The sequence below is a fragment of the Pristiophorus japonicus genome, chromosome 5 (assembly GCF_044704955.1).
Source record: "Pristiophorus japonicus isolate sPriJap1 chromosome 5, sPriJap1.hap1, whole genome shotgun sequence".
Taxonomy (NCBI): Eukaryota; Metazoa; Chordata; class Chondrichthyes; family Pristiophoridae; genus Pristiophorus; species Pristiophorus japonicus.
Window position 1 is genome coordinate 106,531,359 of NC_091981.1, and position 20,017 is coordinate 106,551,375.

The window sequence follows — 20,017 nt, forward strand, 5'->3', positions numbered from 1 at the left end:
AACCAAGAGGCTCAGAGTAGCAGGAATTTATCCTCAGACCTCATCAGCACCTCCCCAGGCAACTCGCCCTGCAAGAAAAATTCATGTTGAGCCATCAGCCTTGCCAGAAGTAGCCCTCAGGTACATTCCGGGAGAACGCAAGCAACCGGAGTGGGCGGGAGGAAGGGGGCGGGGGGCAGCGGGGGAAATCGTCAGGACTGTGGAGTTGCAAGGAGCACTCATGCTCCTCGTGGCTCCACAGAAAACAATTAAGAATCTTAACTGTAGTTGGCAGCCGCCGGGGCCATTAAAGAATACTGAGCCAAGCCCGACACCTGTACCGCTCATCAGTAACAAACATAACACAGGGGTCCTTCAACAGGTGTTAAGCCCTTAATGAACATATTCAAGGCCATAATGCCTATTCTAGGCAGTCGCCCAGATCATAGGAACATGAGTAGGCCATTGAACCCCTCGAGCCTGTTCATCCATCCAATTAGATCATGGATGATCTATATCTTAACTCCATCTACTCACCTTGGTTCAGTTACCCTAATAGCCTCGCCTAACAAAAATCTATCATTTTTGAGTTTTGAAATTTTCAATTGACCCCCAGCCTCAACAGCTTTTTGGGGGAGACAGATCCAGATCTCCTCTGTGTTTTGTGAGAAAAAAGGGCTTTCTGACATCACCCCTGAACAGCCTAGCTCTAATTTTAAGGTTATGCCCCCTTGTTCTGGACTCACCCACCAGAGGAAATAGTTTTTCTCTTTCCACTCTATCAAATGCTTTAATCAGTTTAAACACCTCAATGAGATCATCCCTTAATCTTCTGTACTCAAGGGAATAAAAACCTAGTCTGTGCAACTTGTCCTCATAATTTAAATCTTTTAGCATAGTCCCACTGCTAAATTGATATACTTTGCAACTGTTTAACAACCGTAAGACAGGCACAACACATACCAATTTCTATCCTTTATGAAACTACCGGAGAAAATATTCACAAGCACATTTTTGATGCCGCTACACTAAGCATGCACAGTAAATCCTCTGTCGGAGCTGTTTCTGGCAATGCAGTTTAGGATTAAAAGGCAAATTTAGTGAAGCAAAGCTCTCAGCAGAGAGAAATGATAGACAGGAGTGCAAATCAGAGGTAAATTAACACCTAATTCTCTGATCTGCATTCCCATTTAGCAAGGCTCTGTGCTGGCAGTCAATCTACCCTTGCATATACCCAATACACTGAGGAGGTTAACTATCTAATAATAGGTACATTTTCCTGTTTTAAAAATAAGTTTTCTTACATGATTATTTCAATATTTTATCATCCACCAATCAAAGTGGCAAGTTACACCCATTTTCCTCCCATTAATTTGACAAAATACGTAATGACCAGTCATGACTCAGTTGAAATAATGCTGTTTTCACACTTCTCAAGCATCCAAGTTGATACATAACCAGCAAAACTGACAAAAATATATTTTGTCTAAGTGTGGAATCAGCAAAAGAGAATAAAAATAAATCACTTAAGATTTTGTAAGTCTGCATATCAACCATTTCTTCTGACTCAGCTTGACTCCCGATGTCAGCCTTCCTCACCTGAAAAAACTCACACACTCCATTGAATGAATTTACAGCTAACAAGCGTGCTACTCTTAATATGGAAAGAGTTGACAAGTATCGTGATTGAAGTTAGATTTGAAGGAAATAAATGACTCATATATTTCTCGCTTTTCACTACTCATGCTCAATAGATGGAAAAGAGTCGGCATTCTACATCTGCAATCACGGCCCTCCTTCTACACTCCTTAAACAAACAGACATTGGGCAGGATTTTTTTTGGAGTTACACTAACTCCCTGGCATAACTCCAGTAGACAGGGTCGGAAATGAGTCTGGGAGCACATCCACCGGATCTCCACTAAGTGTGGGTTTTTCCAGTAGATGTAGAATATATCCACCCTAATATGAGCAGACATATTCAAACTAGATGCAAATTACATATAGGGCTGCTTTAGCAATGGGGAGAATATTTAAAATTTAAAGGACTGCCTTCAACAGTATTTCCAAAGAAAAACATTTCTTGCTAGCTACTGGATAGCATCTGAAGTCATTTTCTTCCACCTCCCCACTGGATTTCTGCCACTCTCCGGGGAGGGTAGGAGGTAGGGTTGGGAGAGCAGGGAAGGGTGTGGGGGCAGTAGATCTGCCACCAATATTTAAATAGTTGCAGATTTCAAAGTGGAAAATCCTGATGATTGAGTTTGGAGTGTTTGGATGACATTGTTTCCTGGATTTGGGTTGTGGGGGGTGGGAGGGCACAGGGGGCAGGGGAGTGGTGTGGAAGAGGTACAGAATGTCCTTGCTCCTTCTTAAAAGGATTCCTGCACATGAGCACCCCAGCTGGGGGATCTATGCAAACGTAATTTCCCACATAAAGTGCAGAGTGGCCTCTATTACAAATGGGGCCTTTTCTGTGCTGTTGTATACTGTGGAAAAAGGAGGTCACCATTAGCATGGGATTGAAATTCTCAGGTGTGAGATTGCAATCTCATTCATGGGATTCCTACCGCATGTAGGACAGCTGATAGGTCTAGTTTGTTGGAATTTATTTGACTGAAAATATTTACTCATTTACTTTGTGCTAATCCTATTTTTTTAATATAAAGCTAAAAATAATTTATATTATTTTTTGTAGGTCTCGCCTGGAGCACAACAGATGCAGTCTCCCCAGTCAGGGCACCCAACTCCCACCAGTGGGGGCCGCAGGAGAAGGGTTGTGGATGAAGACCCTGATGAAAGACGGAGGAAGTTTCTCGAAAGAAATCGTGCAGCTGCAACCCGCTGTAGGCAGAAGAGAAAAGTTTGGGTGCTGTCATTGGAAAAGAAAGCAGAGGAACTCACGCAAACAAATATGCAACTTCAGGCATGATGCTTTCCTACAAATCATTGTAACTGGGCCTTCCTGAAAAATGATTTTTATACCATTTGCCTTGTAATATTTCATGCCATTTTCTAATCCTACCTATGGTAAATATAGGATTAATCCTTATTGTTCCCGAAGGCATTTTATCACCAAGATTGCACATAATTTAAGAACATAAGAACATAAAAATTAGGAGCAGGAGTAGGCCCAATGTCCCCTCGAGCCTGCTCTGCCATTCAATGAGATCATGGCTGATCTACCTCAACTCCACTTTCCTGCACTATCCCCATATCCCTTGATTCCCTTAATATCCAAAAATCTATCGCTCTCCACCTTGAATATACTCAAAGACTGAGCCTCCACCGCCCTCTGTGGTAGAGAATTCCCGACATTCACCACCTTGTGAGTGAGGAAGTTTCTCCTGGTTCTAGAATCCTCAGCCAGAGGAAACATCTCCCCTGCATCTACCCTGTCAAGCCCTGTGAGATCACTTCTCATTCTTCTAAACTCTAGAGAATATTGGCTTAGTCTACTCAATCTCTCCTCATAGGACAATCCCCTCATCCCAGAAATCAGTCTGGTGAACTTTTGTTGCACTCCCTCAATGGCACATATATCCTTCCTTAGGTAAGGAGACCAAAACTGTACACAATACTCCAAGTGCGGTCTCACCAGGGCCCTATATAATTGCAGTAAGACGTCTTTACTCTTATACTCAAATCCTCTTGTAATAAAGGCCAACATACCATTTGCTTTCTTAATCGCTTGCTGTACCTGCATGTTAACTTTCAGTGATTCGTGTACAAGGACACCCAGGTCCCTCTGAACAACAACATTTCCCAATCTCTCACCATTTAAAAAATATTCTGCTTTTCTATTTTTCCTACCGAAGTGGATAACTTCACATTTCTCCACATTATATTCCATTTGTCATGTTCTTGCCCACTCACTTCGCCTGTTTATATCTCCTTGAAGTCTCTTTGCATCCTCCTCACAACTTACATTCCCACCTAGCTTTTTATCATCAGCAAACTTTGATATATTACATTTGGTCCCCTCTTTGATATAGATTGTGAATAACTGGGGCCCAAGTACCGATCCTTGCGGTACCCCACTAGTTACAGCCTGCCAACCTGAAAATGACCCGTTTATTCTTACTTTCTGTTTTCTGTCCGTTAACCAATTCTCAATCCATGCAAGTATATTACCCCCAATCCCATGAACTCTAATTTTGTTCACTGACCTCTTGTGTGGCACCTTATCAAATGCCTTCTGAAAATCCAAATACACCACATCCACTGGTTCCCCCCCCCCCCACCCTACTTATCTATTCGACTAGTTACAATCTCAAAAAACTCTTAACAGATTTTTCAAACATGATTTCCATGTTGACGCTGCCCAATCCTATTATTCTTTTCTAGTGCCCTGTTACCACATTCTTAATAATAGTTTCTAGCATTTTCCCTACCACTGATGTCAGGCTAATTGGTCTGTAGTTCCCCGTTTTCTCTCTCCCCCTTTCTTAAATAACAGGATTATATTGGCTACCTTCTGCAGGAACCATTCTAGAATCTATGGATTTTTGGAAGATGACAACCAATGCATCCACTATCTCTATAGCCACCTCTTTCAAAACCCTAGGATGTAAGCCAGGGGATTTATCAGCTTTCAGTCCCATTAATTTCTCCAGTACTATTTTTTTACTAATATGAATTTCTTTCAATTCCTCATTCTCACTAGATCCCTGATACTCCATTATTTTCGTGTCTTCTTCCACGAAAACAGACACAAAGTATTTGTTTAATTTCTCTGCTATTTCCTTATTCCACATTATAATTTCTCCTGTCTCAGCCTGTAGGGGGACCCACATTTACTTTTGCTAATTTTTTCCTTTTTACATACCTATAGAAGCTTTTACACACTATTTTTATGTCTCTCACTAGTTTACTCTCGCATTCTATTTTCCCTTTCTGTATCAATTTCTTGCTCCTCCTTTGCTGAATTCTAAAATCCTCCCAATCCTCAGGCTTGCTGCTCTTTTTGGCAATATTATAAGCCTCTTCCTTTGATCTAATACTATCTTTAAATTATACATTTCAGCTTAATGTTACAGCTCTTGTCGTTTTCTATTATTCTATAAACATTTTATGTAACATCTCTCATTTCTTTTTCCATTCTCTAAATTAATTCATAAACTGCACAAAATTGTTAAAATTGCAATGTGCAATATTACAAACAAAATTCCATTCATATGAAATTCCTCCCCTTGCTATTTAATGAACATATCACCCCTTATTATTCAAATAATAAGCTAACGCCTTTGTGATAGTAGTGGACAAATGATTTTCATCCAAACTCCTCAACACATTTGATAATATGACAGCACATTCAGCTCAAGAGACAGCGACGACATTGCTGAGTCTTTTAGTGACACTAGCATTAAGGTTCAAAACTTGTTCTGCTGCTTCACAAAGCTACAAGTGACATTCAGAAAATAAACCACCAACATCAAAGGACTTCAAGTCTGATTTCTAATGATGTGTTGTGTATCTACTGCTATGTATTTATTTAAATGATGTATACTCTTATTTGAGTGGATTCTTACCACTTCAATAAAAGTTTACAACAGGCATTTTAGTAAATAGCTGCTTGCTACTGAAATTCAGAGGTTCAGATAAAAAGAGAACATTTAGTTTTGGTTTTGTCAGCATAGGCTCCAGGGTAGATACTGTGAAGGACCCGAGAAGCAGAATTATGTAATCAGTAATAGAATACCTGTAGTTGCAATTGAAGGGACTAAAGGCCAGTTCAATCATGCTGACCCGAATATAAAGGGGGTAATTTGAACCCCCAAAAACGAGTGGGTTTAGGTCGGGCGGAGGTTTAAAAAGATGAAAATCTGAAACAGGAATCCAACCCGCCTCGAACCCGCCCACTTACGATTTTAATGAAGATGGGACGGCGGGGGTGGCATGGGGTCGGGGTGGGGGGAAGGGTGGTGGTGGGTGACCAATTTGCTCTCAGGAGGTGGGTCAGTTGTTGAAACTATGCTGGCCGGATTTCCCAGGCCTCGGGAAACCTGGCAGGTAAAAGGAGGCCAGAAGGGCGGCATCCATAAGGTAAGTGCTTTTACAACACTGTTCATGGGCCAGGAGAAGCAGGAGTTTTCCCCCCGTCCCAAGAAGCTAACCAGTAAACCCCCTCGTGATCTGTTTTGTTCCTTCCCCCCCCCCAACCACCATCTCTCCCTGCCTCCCTAACTGCTCCACTCTTGCCAATCAGGCTGGCTGTCAGGCAGGAGATCTGGAGAAAAAATGTTACATTTCGGGAAACCTATACATTCAGGTTTGCCATCCTCCGTGCCCCTCCCTCCACCCTGCGCAGCCTCGTAAATATCAGGGTCATAAAGTCAACAGGGCCAATTTTAACTCGGTCATCCAGCAGAAACAGGGCACGATTGGTTCTAAAATAGCTGTGCTGCTGTTCCTGTTCCAATGCTGCCCACTGCCAGTTTCCCCAGGGCCTTCCACTGGGCAACCTGGTACCTGCCTGAATCAGGCTAGAGCCTCCTTACTCCATCCAACTTGGGGCCGTGAGGAGTACACCTGATGCAATTCCAAGAGACATGCTCCGATCACACTCTGCCCAGTTGTACTGGGTGGTGAAGCAGAAAAGGCTGCTAAAGCTAAGTACAAAATGACACAAGAATACTATTGGCCACTGCCACCCCTGGCTATCCCAACCACGATTTACTCACCCCTGGACCTATCTGGCTGCCTCAGTGTTTTGGCTGCCCGATATTGTGCCGGTCCAGAGCCGGGGAGCTGCAACGGGACACTGTTCGGGGCATGCAGCTCGCTGAGGGCATTGAAATGAAGCCGGGTCCTCAAAATGGCTCAGACCTTCCACTGGCAAAAATCTCCCCGAACATCATTGTGCAAGACTCCTTTTACATCATAGTACAAATACTTGCACATGCACTCTTGTAGCATTTTTGCTCATACCAGTGACCATGCGAATGAAACGTTTAGTTGGTTTTGGTTATTCTGAACCAGATGAATCATCAACTTTCAATACATCGTTAGCTACACCTAGTTCTGCAATCAATCTACAGCATAAATGTTATACGGGCTGCGTGGCAAAAATAATAACTTTTTTCTTTTTGAATTGTTAATGCTGGAGCATGGAACATTCCATTTCAGGCAGCATCGAGCATTTTTGTCCTGTGAGCCTAGACCCCTGAGCAACTGGTTTGAGTCTGCCATAACTCATTGTATATAAGACCTTTATACACAGCAGACATGATGGCCCCGGGAGGCAGTGAGAGAGCTGTAGGGGTGAGGGGGTGGGGGGCGGGGGAGGAACGGAGTTTGCTGTCAGGAAACCCAGAAGAACGGGATTGATTTGAATGGAGGTCTCAGAAGTGAAAGGCTTTAAATGATGCTCATATCCGTAAAATATGTTCACAGAATGAGGTCTCCCTCTTGAAGAATGAGGTGGCACAGCTGAAGCAACTGTTGTTGACACATAAAGACTGTCCAATCACAACAATGCAGAAGGAGTCACAAGGCTACCTGAGTGAGTAAACTGCACCTCACCAAAATAAAGGATTAGATATACTGGAAGGAATTTTCAACTTACCGCTGGAGCATAAAACCAACATTGCTGACGTGGGAGGTTTCTATAATGGGCATTCGACCCACAATGCTGGCCTATGCTCCAGCAGTAAGTTGAGAATTATACCCACTGATTTTATGTGGTGGGCCTTTGTGAAATATTTAAGTATTTCAAAAATAGATTAATTAGAATGCTTATGAATATTATGATTATCATCACATGAGCAAGATAGTCTTTAATTTTGCTAAAGTATCAAGTTGTAAGATCACTCGGTAATTTTTATAATGTATGGTTATCAATTTTTGTAAATGTTATTTCACAATTCTAGTTTAAGATTCAATATGTTTCTAAAAGCATGGGGCAACAATTTTTAAGTTCGGAATGCGCCATATGAATCTTTAGAGCAACAGCCATATCAGAAGATAATTTTGGATGAATTTTCTAAAATTTGAAAATCTCAACTACAAATCCAAAATGTAATAAAAAATTCACATTTACTATTTAGGAAAAAACATCTCACAATGTTTCAATAGTTTGAGTAGCTACCTGGTCCAATTCCAGCTGTGGGGTAGCAGGTAAGTTCTCTGCTCTCTCTCCTCTTGAAGACTGCTTTGGGGGCATCTCTCGGGGACGTTCCCAGGCTACCCTAGGAAGCTTAACCAATATGACCCCTTAAGGTGCAGCAGAAACCACTCCATCTGGGAGCTAGCATGAGTTCTATGCTGGGCAACCTAAAGGCACCAAAATACTTTTTCAGAATAGATAATAAATTCCAGAGAGGATTGATTACCTTTTACAGGCCTGTCCTTGACTCCATTTTGGACTGAAAGAAGAAATGCAGTTCATTTCCTTCAAAGGTCTATAACGTCCCCATTAGAGTAGTAAAGTTCAGGTCTGCTTTTCTGGCCGACAGTCTGTGATGCACCTGTACAGGTACAGGCTACCTGCCCACTTATTTAAATCACTTTGTCTTCACAACTTTGGAAAGGGTCAACATCCTTTTCTGGTGGTGGCCAAGGATCCCGCTCCACCACACTTCCCCCATTGGAGGAGGGATCCAGGCATTTCAAGGCCTTTGTGTCAACTCATTTTACAAACTGCTGAATCAGATGAGAGCAACATTAATGTTTAGTGCAGCTATTTACTGTTTCAGTTTTTATTGATTTTACATTTATTTAAAAACAATCCTAGCAGAACATTTGGTGGGTTACTTGGGTAAAAATCTAATTTTACCTATGTTTGTTTAGTTCACACAAAGCTTGTTATGTATGTGAACACTACCAATGTGTAAGACTTGGGAGACCAAGGGTCACCTGCACACCCTGGGCAAGCAGGTATAAAAGGCAGACTACCACGCTGCCTCCTCACTCTGGAGTTACAATAAAGAGACCAAGGTCACAACAGTTTGAGCTGAAGATGCACAGTCTTGTGGAGTTATTCTAAATGCAATAATTGGCGATGAGTAACAGATCACAAACTTTCACGCAGTTATGGCTGCCGTTGGTATTCTTGAGAGATTTGTTGAGGGTGATGATTGGGAAACCTTCATTGAGCGTCTTGACTAGCACTTCGGGCCAACGAGCTGGAAAAGGAAGAAACCGCGGTCAAGCGCAGGGCGATTCTCCTCACCGTTTGCGGGTCCACGATATATGGCCTCATCAAAAATCTGCGAGCACCGACGAAACCAATGGAGAAGACATATGAAGAGTTGTGCACGCTGGTTCAGGAACACCTCAAGCCAAAGGAGAGCATCTTGATGGCCAGGTATCGCTTTTATATGCTCTGAGGGCCAGGACATGGCGAGCTATGTCGCCGATCTAAGACGCCTTGCGGGACCGTGCGTATTTGCTGGATTTTTGGGGGAAGTGTTTCGGGACTTTTTCGTGCTTGGAATCGGCCACGAGGTCATTCTTTGCAAACTGCTGTCTGCCGAATCCCGAGATCTGAGCAAGGCCATCACGATAGCCCAGGCTTTAATGTCCACGAACGATAACACTAAACATATATCATTGTAGCATTGGAGCTCACCGGCAAGTACTGTGCATAAAATAACGCCTTCAGCAGGCAGAACTGTAAATGGCAGGGCCTACACGCCGGCAGAGGCCAGACCGAGGTAGACTCAGAGCCCACTGTGGGGTGTGAAAGCGAATCCATTAGCACTATGTTGGCGCTGCGGGGGTAATCATCGAGCCCATCAATGTCGATTCAAGCACTATGTGTGCAAGGGCTGTGGGACAATGGGGCACCTCTAGCGAATGTGCAGGCGTGCTGCGACTCACCACGTGGCAGAGTCGGCAGAAGATGACCGATCCGGCGCGGATCATGCTGAACGAGTAAGAGAGACAACTCAACCCGAGGCTGAAGAGGAAGTGTATGGGGTACACACCTTCACCACCAAAAGCCCTCCGATAATGATAAAGGTCAAATTAAACGGCATTCCAGTTTCCATGGAATTGGACACGGGGGCGAGTCAATCAATTATGAGCCAGAAGGCTTTTGAGAAACTGTGGGGCAACAAGGCACAAAGGCCAAAACTAAGCCCGATTCACACAAAGCTGCGCACTTAACCAAAGAGCTCATACCAATCATTGGCAGTGCGGCAGTGAAGGTATCGTACGATGGAGCTGTGCATGATTTACCACTATGGATTGTACCAGGCGATGGCCCAACGCTATTCGGCAGAAGCTGGCTAGGAAAGATCCGATGGAACTGGGACGACATCAAAGCACTGTCTTCGGAGGATGACACCTCGTGTGCCCAAGTGCCAAACAAATTCCCGTCGTTATCCGAGCCAGGCATCGGCAACTTCACAGGCGCCAAAGTGCAAATCCATCTCGTCCCTGATACACGACCCGTTCATCACAAGGCCCGAGCGGTTCCATACATTATGCAGAGAAAGTCAAGATCGAGCTGGACAGACTTCAACGAGAGGAAATCATATCGCCAGTCGAGTTCAACGAGTGGGCCAGTCCAATTATGCCGATGTTGAAGAGCGATGGGAAGGTCAGAATCTGTGGGGACTACAAGGTAACTGTTACAGGATCGGTACCCACTACCCAAAGCAAATGACCTGTTTGCAACACTAGCAGGGGGGAAGTCGTTCACCAAGCTGGATCTAACCTCTGCTTACAGGACACAGGAGCTGGCTGAACCTTCAAAAAAATTGACGTGCATAAACACGCACAGAGGAAACATAGAAACATAGAAAATAGGTGCAGGAGTAGGCCATTCGGCCCTTCAAGCCTGCACCACCATTCAATAAGATCATGGCTGATCATTCCCTTAGTACCCCTTTCCTGCTTTCTCTCCATACCCCTTGATCCCCCGAGCTGTAAGGGCCATATCTAACTCCCTCTTGAATATATCCAATGAACTGGCATCAACAACTTTCTGCAGCAGGGAATTCCACAGGTTAACAACTCTCTGAATGAAGAAGTTTCTCCTCATCTAAGTCCTAAATGGCCTACTCCTTATCCTAAGACTGTGTCCCCTGGTTCTGGACTTCCCCAACAACGGGAACATTCTTCCCGCATCTAACATGTCCAGTCCCGTCAGAATCTTATATATTTCTGTACGATCCCCTCTCATCCTTCTAAACTCCAGTGTATAAAGGCCCATTTGATCCAGTCTCTCCTCATATGTCAGTCCAGCCATCCCGGGAATCAGTCTGGTGAACCTTCGCTGCACTCCCTCAATAGCAAGAACGTCCTTCCTCAGATTAGGAGACCAAAACTGAACACAATATTTCAGGCGAGGCCTCACCAAGGCCCTGTACAACTGCAGTAATACCTCCCTGCTCCTATACTCAAATCCCCTAGCTATGAAGGCCAACATACCATTTGCCTTCTTTACTGCCTGCTGTACCTGCATGCCAACTTTCAATGACCGATGAACCATGACACCCAGGTCTCATTGCACCTCCCCTTTTCCTAATCTGCTGCCATTCAGATAATATTCTGCCTTCGTGTTTTTGCCCCCAACGTGGATAACCTCACATTTATCCACATTATACTGCATCTGCCATGCATTTGCCCACTCACCTAACCTGTCCAAGTCACCCTGCAGCCTCTTAGCGTCCTCCTCACAGCTCACACCACCACCCAGTTTAGTATCATCTGCAAACTTGGAGATATTACACTCAATTCCTTCATCTAAATGATTAATGCATATTGTAAAGAGCTAGGGTCCCAGCACTGAGCTCTGCGGCACTCCACTAGTCACTGTCTGCCATTCTGAAAAGGACCCGTTTAGCCCGACTCTCTGCTTCCTGCCTGCCAACCAGTTCTTGATCCATGTCAGTACATTACACCCAATACCATGTGTTTTGATTTTGCACACCAATCTCTTGTGTGGGACCTTGTCAAAAGGGTTTTGAAAGTCCAAATACACCACATCCACTGGTTCTCCCTTGTCCACTCTACTAATTACATCTTCAAAAAATTCGAGAAGATTTGTCAAGCAAGATTTCCCTTTCATAAATCCATGCTGACTTGGACCGATCCTGTCACTGCTTTCCAGATGCGCTGCTATTTCATCCTTAATAATTGATTCCAACTTTTTCCCCACTACTGATGTCAGGCTAACTGGTCCATAATTATCCGTTTTCTCTCCCTTCCTTTTTAAAAAGTGGTGTTACATTAGCTACCCTCCAGTCCATAGGAACTGATCCAGAATCGATAGACTGTTGGAAAATGATCACCAATGCTTCCACTATTTCTAGGGCTACTTCCTTAAGTACTCTTGGGATGCAGACTATCAGGCCCCGGGAATTTATCGGCCTTCAATCCCATCAATTTCCCTAACACAATTTCCCACCTAATAAGGATTTCCTTCAGTTCCTCCTTCTCACTAGAACCTCAGTCCCCTAGTACTTCCGAAAGGTTATTTGTGTCTTCCTTCGTGAAGACAGAACCAAAGTATTTGTTCAATTGGTCTGCCATTTCTTTGTTCCCCATTATAAATTCATCTGAATCTGACTGCAAGGGATCTATGTTTGTCTTCACTAATCTTTTTCTCTTCACATATTTATAAAAGCTGTTGCAGTCAGTTTTTATGTTCCCGGCAAGCTTCTTCTCGGACTCTATTTTCACCCTCTTAATTAAACCCTTTGTCCTCCTCTGCTGAATTCTAAATTTCTCCCAATCCTCAGGTTTGCTGCTGTTTCTGGCCATTTTATATGCCTCTTCCTTGGATTTTACACTATCCTTAATTTCCCTTGCTGGCCACGGTTGAGCCATCTTCCCCATTTTATTTTTACACCAGACAGGGATGTAAAATTGTTGAAGTTCATCCATGTGATCTTTAAATGTTTGCCATTGCCTATCCACCGTCAACCCTTTAAGTATAATTTCCCAGTCAATTCTGGCCAATTCACACCTCATACCATCGAAGTTACCTTTCCTTAAGTTTAGGACCCTAGTTTCTAAATTAACTGTGTCACTATCCATCTTAATAAAGAATTCTACTATATTATGGTCACTCTTCCCCAAGGGGCCTCGCACAACAAGATTGTTAATTAATCCTTTCTCATTACAATTCATCCAGTCTAGGATGGCCAGCTCTCTAATTGGTTCCTTGACATATTGGTGTAGAAAACCATCCCTAATACACTCCAGGAAGTCCTCCTCCAACGCATTGCTACCAGTTTGATTAGCCCAATAAATAGGTAGATTAAAGTCACCCATGATAACTGCTGTACCTTTATTGCACGCATCCCTTATTTCTTGTTTGATGCTGTCCCCAACCTCACTACTACTGTTTGGTGATCTGTACACAACTCCCACTAACATTTTCTGCCCCTTGGTATTCCGCAGCTCCACCCATACCGATTCCACATCATCCAAGCTAATGTCCTTTCTTACTATTGCATTAATTTCCTCTTTAGCCAGCAATGCCACCCCACCTCCTTTTCCTTTCTGTCTATCCTTCATAAATGTTGAATACCCCTGGATGTTGAGTTCCCAGCCTTGGTCACCCTGGAGCCATGTCTCCATGATGCCAATTACATCATAACCATTAACAGCTATCTGCACAGTTTATTCGTCCACCTTATTCCGAATACTCTTCGCATTGAGGCACAGAGCCTTCAGGCTTGTCTTTCTAACTCACTTTGCCACTTCAGAATTTTGCTGTAATGTGGCCCTTTTTGCTTTTTGCCTTAGGTTTCTCTGCCCTCCACTTTTACTTTTCTTTTTCTATCTTTTGCTTCTGCCCCCATTCTACTTCCCTCTGTCTCCCTGCATAGGTTCCCATCCCCCTGCCATATCAGTTTAACTCCTTCCCAACAGCACTAGCATACACTCCCCCTCGGACATTGGTTCCGGTCCTGCCCAGTTGCAGACCGTCCGGTTTGTACTGGTCCCACCTCTCCCAGAACTGGTTCCAATGTCCCAGGAATTTGAATCCCTCCCTTCTGCACCACTCCTCAAGCTAAGTATTCATCTGAGCTATCCTGCGATTCCTACTCTGACTAGCACGTGGCACTTGTAGCAATCCTGAGATTACTACTTTTGAGGTCCTACTTTTTAATTTAGCTCCGAGCTCCCTAAAGTCGTCTCGTGGGACCTCATCCATTTTTTACCTATATCGTTGGTACCTATATGCACCACGACAACTGGCTGTTCACCCTCCCTTTTCAAAATGTCCTGCACCCGCTCCAAGACTGTTCATACACCACAGATGCCCCTTTGGGATTCGCTTGGCGGCGGCCATCTTCCAGAGGAATTTGGAAAGTCTGCTGAAATCGGTTCCGCGCACCATGGTGTTCCAAGACGACATCTTGATCACTGGTCGCAACACAACCGCACACTTACACAACCTAGAAGAGGTTCTCAAGTGACTGGACAGAGTGGGACTCAGGCTGAAACGCTCCAAGTTTGTTTTCCTGGCACCAGAGGTCGAATTCCTGGGGTGAAAGATTGTGGCGGACGGCATCAGACACACAGACTTCAAGATGGAGGCCATCAAGAATGCACCCAGACCATAGAATGTGATGGAGCTGCGTTCGTTCCTGGGACTCCTCAACTATTTTGATAACTTTCTACGGGGCTGAGCACTTTGCATTTTGTTGCTACGCAAGGGTGAAGACTGGGTTTGGGGTAAATTTCAAGAGACAGCCTTTAACAAAGCCAGAAACCTGCTATGTTCTAACAAGTTACTTGTATTGTATGACCCGTGTAAACGTTTAGTACTAGCTTTTGATGCATCTTCGTACGGGATCGGTTGTGTGTTACACTAAGCCAATGTATCAGGCAATCTGCAACCGGTTGCATAAGCGTCCAGAAATTTATCCAAGGCTGAAAGAGCCTACAGTATGGTTGAGAAAGAAGCATTAGCATGCGGATATGGGATTAAGAAAATGCACCAATACCTATTTGGGCTCCGATTCAAGCTCGAAACCGACCACAAGCCGTTCATTTCGCTGTTCTCAGAAAGCAAAGGTATTAACACCAATGCTTCGTCCCGCATTCAAAGATGGGCACTAACGTTATCTGCGTATGACTATGTAATCCGCCACAGACCAGACACTGAGAACTGTGCAGATGCCCTCAGTCGGCCACCATTGCCCACCACCGGGGTGGAAATGGCGCAATCCGCAGACTTGCTCCTTGTAATGGATTCTTCTGAGAGCGAGGAGTCACCCATCACGGCTCGCCAGGACCCGGTGCTATCACTAGTAAAAAGCTGTGTCCTCAATGGGAGCTGGTCGGTGGTCCCAGGGGAAATGCAAGACGAAATTGAGCCGTTCCACCGATGCAAGGACGAAATGTGCATCCATTCGGACTGCCTCCTATGGGAGAATTGTATAATTTTGCCAAAAAAAAGGTAGGGAAACGTTTATATGTGACCTTCACTGTAACCACCCAGGCACAGTCATGATGAAGGCTATCGCCAGGTTGCACGTTTGGTGGCACGGCATTGAATCAGAATGGGAGTCATGCATACACCAATGTAACACTTGCTCACAGTTGAGCAACGCACCAAGGGAAGCCCCACTGAGCCTGTGGTCATGACCCTCCAAACGTGGTCAAGGGTCCACGTAGATTTCGCTGGCCCCTTTCTAGGAAAGATGTTCCTAGTAGCAGTGGACGCTTACTCTAAATGGATTGAATGTATAATAATGTCGTCGTGTACGTCCACTGCCACCATTGAAAGCCTCCGGTCCATGTTCGCCACCCATGGTTTGCCCGACGTCCTTGTTAGTGACAGTGGACCATGCTTCACCAGTTCGGAATTCAACGAGTTCATGACCCGCAATGGCATCAAGCATGTCAGGTCTGCGCCGTTTAAGCCCGCATCCAATGGTCAAGTGGAACAGGCAGTCCAAACCATCAAGCAGAGCTTGAAATGCATGACAGACGGTTCCCTGCAGACCCGGTTATCTCGGATTCTGCTCAGCTATGGCGTGCGACCCCACTCGCTTACCGGGGTTCCCCCTGCAGAATTGCTAATGAAGAGAGCCCTCAAAACCAGGCTCTCCTTAGTCCACCCGGATCTCAATGATCATGTAGAAACCCGGCGTCACCAGCATAACATGTACCACGATTGCATGGCTGTATCATGTGACATTGAGGTCAATGACCCTGTGTTTATTCTTAATTATGGTCATGGTCCCAAATGAGTTGCTGGCACTGTTTTAGCCAAGGAGGGGAATAGAGTGTTTGTTAAACTTGTGAATGGACAAACGTGCAGAAAGCACTTGAATCAGACCAAACTGCGGTTCACTGACAACCAAGAACAGTTTGAAGAGGACATTACCATCATTGATCCACCCACACACACCCAACCAGCAATCGACCTCACGGTCAACCATGAGGATGAACCCACCATGCCCGACAGTCCGATCAGACCAGCCACACCGCAGTGCAACAATGATCCGACCGACTCACCCATGCCAGGACTTCAACTCAGGTGATCAACCTGGGAACGCAGAGCCCCGGATCGCCTCAACTTGTAAATAACTTGTACATAAGACTTTGGGGGGGAATGATGTTCTGTATGTGAACACTACCAATGTGTAAGACTTGCCACCAGGGGGCGCACCTGTGGGAGACCCAAGGGTCACCTCCACACCCTGGGCAAGCAGGTATAAAGAGACCAAGGTCACAACAGTTTGAGCTTAGGATGTACAGTCTTGTGGAGTTATTCTAAACATAACATAGCTCACACAGTAACACACAGATATTCTTGTGCAAGGCATTGTCAACTCTTGACCCACTTATGTGATCGAAATCACCCCCACAAAATCTAAAAAGCCAATAAAAAACAGAATGTATAGACTTCCTGCACCATGGCCCCAAGGAAAGTGGCTGGAAAGCCAATAAATGCACTTTGCAACTCCCGACCTGTGACCAGGAAACTCTGCTTCCTGCCCCCCCGCCTCAACATTCCAATGGTCACATCAGCAAACACAGCAGCACAAAGCCCAGTGCTACCCAAGTAGGACCAGGACCTACAATTCTCAATAATGACTCTGAGACAGTGACAGGGCCAGCACAGCATGACTACCTGCGACAGAAAATGACCCTGAATCAAAACATAGCATGCACAGAGGACCATCCAGATCTAAGGACAGAAGACAGAAAACATCGTTAAAGCTTTCTGATAATCATCCAAATCATACATACTTGCGCTCCACAGTGCAAACTGCCAAGGAGAACATTGAATAAAGCATCCAGAGATCTCAATTTGCAGACAAATGCTATTTTGCCCATATACAACCTATTCCAACCTATATTCAAATTAATACCCTTGATAATCCCGTTGACCCAGCCAAACTCCAGGGACAATCATCAAATTATTCCGGCCCCCCCAAACAATATGTAGTTCCCTTTGTGTGCACAACCATTATCAACAATCCTTAATGAGCCAGTGTATTCTCCTGTGAGTACCTTGTGGCAAAACTGTACAGTAATTTCACAAAATATAAGTATGTATTCTCTTTTCTTAAAGAAAACAAAAAAACGTATGCACAAGGAGGAAACACACAATATGATGCACATAGAGATGGGGTTCCCAGGGAACATGTCCATTGCTGAATTTGGGATCCCAATAAATGTTCTGTTTTGTGAATTTGGGAGGTGAAGGTAGGAATTTCACCCTTTGTTTCTATTATCAGATAGTGCCAAGCCTAATTTCACTTGATATAAAAACATTAAATGCACAGCAGGTTGAAACAATACAATAGATTCACATTTCCAGTATCACCATTTAGATGAAGAGTCACACCAGAAATGTTAACCTTTCTACTTTCAGCTGCTGATTTTATTTTTGTTTCAGATTTCCAGAATTTAACATTTTCTTTTCCTTTCTGTTAGCTCCCTTGAAGCAATGGCTGTTTTAAATGTAATTAAAACGAAATTAGTTTCAGCTCAGCAAAACATTTTGCAAAAGGAAAATAAATTAAAAATAACATAAAGGTGGAACATAGTCAAACACGCTATTTTGTGGCACACACCGTTCAAGCTGACCAGTTTGGAATATATTATTTCAAAAAAATTTTTTTTTTTCAAATCATTTCAAACCGAAACTTGATTAATATTAATTTTGAATACATGTTATTTTTCCCCAGGTCCTGAGAACAGTCCACCAGGAAGTCCTATCCCAGCTTGCTCTCAACAGCAAGTCATCCAACACAATTCAATTAGCACTTCGACTGCTATCAGTGAGGTTGTAGGAAGCTCTACCCTCACCCAGCTTGCCAATCAGAGAACAGACCGGAACCCTATCCTCTAAATGCTACCTTCCATCAGGAATGTGATGGAAGAAATAAAAATCTACCACTCCATTCAGGACTTTTGGAACATCAACATAACCCTGGAATTAGATACACTTTTGAAAAAAAAGACATTTGCTTTCCATTTTAATAGTTATCAAAATGCTACGTTTTTTTTACTTTAGTTATGAAAAAGGGAAATATGCAATTAATGTGCTAATTAATAGCTTGGGAATGCTTTAATGCTTTTCTCATAACTTGCTGGTACCAATTTGAAGATTATTTGAACTTTCTGAATTTTATTACAGTATATTTGTATATAGTCTCCATCTATTATCATCGGCAAGATCTAGGTATCTAACATGACCTGAAAGTTAACAATTGGATTGAGGTACCTAACAGTATTGCCATCACTGAAGGGAAGCCTCCAACCTATACTATAGACACAGCTCATAATGCAGCTAGTATTTCTTAAAATGTTTCATTTGCACTGAAAATCAAACTTTATGAATTGAGATTAAAAAGTAGTTAATCAGGTCATCATAACATATTGAAAAATACATTATTTCAATATTGAGAAACAAGATACCATTTGAACCCCCTCCCCCCAATATGAACCATTATGATCAATATATTATAGGTTGTAATTTTCATGGTCTGTATAACACCTTAAGAATCTATTTTTCATATGTCACTCTTCTATTTACATGAGTTTTTGGCTATCTATTCCACCACCATCTCTTACGTTTCACAATAAGAATGATCTATTAAACATCTCCACACTGTATTTAGATACATCCTATTGACACAAGGTGTGACATTAGCCCTATAAATCATACATGCAGGCTATAATAGTAGCGTTTGCACAAACGATAGTTTGTCTGAGCAAAATCTGTCGCTTAAATATGACTCCAGTATGCACTGTGGTAAGAGGAGGGGGAAAGGTAACCTCAGTTATGTAGTATATCTGCTTTTCTTTTAAACTGAAGAACTATGTACAAAGCGAACTGGTTATAATTTGTCTTAAGAAGCAGACGTCCCTATTTATTTGAAACAGCAAGAAACAAATGAGAACAGTAGTAATGTCTTTAAAATTATTCGTGCTGTTTGAGACTAAAGGTTGGTAATTAAGATTTTTGAAGTAGTTTGTGCATGATGGCCTTTTAATACTAATTGAAAAATATGCAAACAGACATAATGCAATAATTTTGTATGTCTCAGTAAATGGACTGCAACATGCAGTTTTGATTCCACCTTTATTTATTAATGAAGGCCACAGCTCATTTCTTGATGTGCCAGCCCACTGATGTTTAATTTGCCTTGGGAGCTTCAGTAATAATAGGCTGTGTCACTTGTAGGCTGGAATCACCTCCTGTTGCCTAACCGAGAGCAACACTGTAAGTGAATTAAAGTAAAGCCTATTTTGGATACTATTCGTGATGTGGACCACTTATAACACAAAACTGAAGGAACAGTACGGCTGCTTCTGTGATCGGGCCCTTCTGGGAAGGAACTGCACTTGTGGGAAGTGCAGTTCAGAAAATGATGGGCCTGCAACCCTTGGCTGTGAGCCTGTGATTTCCTAACTTGCACTTCCTGTGAATGCCACTTCTTGCTGAGAGTGCCCAATCATGGGGTCAATTTTAACCCAGAGTGGGTGGGTGGGTGGGAGGGAGGTGTGGTGACTGTAAAGTGCACTTGCTGACCTAAGTTTCATGCCAAGAGTGTTTTAACTCCCATGCCTCATTTAAATGCCGGCTGTCCACTTCCTGCCCAGTTCAG

The 20,017-nt window shown here is 43.5% G+C and overlaps 1 protein-coding gene across 6 annotated transcripts in view; it reads left to right on the forward strand.

Annotated features, from left to right (window-relative positions):
- Positions 1-18,394, forward strand: part of creb5b (cAMP responsive element binding protein 5b) — a 666,872-nt gene extending 648,478 nt beyond the window's left edge. For all 6 annotated transcript variants that reach the window (XM_070880829.1, XM_070880832.1, XM_070880831.1 and 3 more), the window contains 3 exons: positions 2,677-2,904; positions 7,374-7,482; positions 18,092-18,394. In XM_070880829.1, coding sequence (XP_070736930.1) covers positions 2,677-2,904; positions 7,374-7,482; positions 18,092-18,255 — 501 coding nt within the window. In that variant the 3' untranslated portion in view covers positions 18,256-18,394. The remainder of the gene's footprint in view (positions 1-2,676; positions 2,905-7,373; positions 7,483-18,091) is intronic.
- The last annotated feature ends 1,623 nt before the right edge of the window (positions 18,395-20,017 follow it).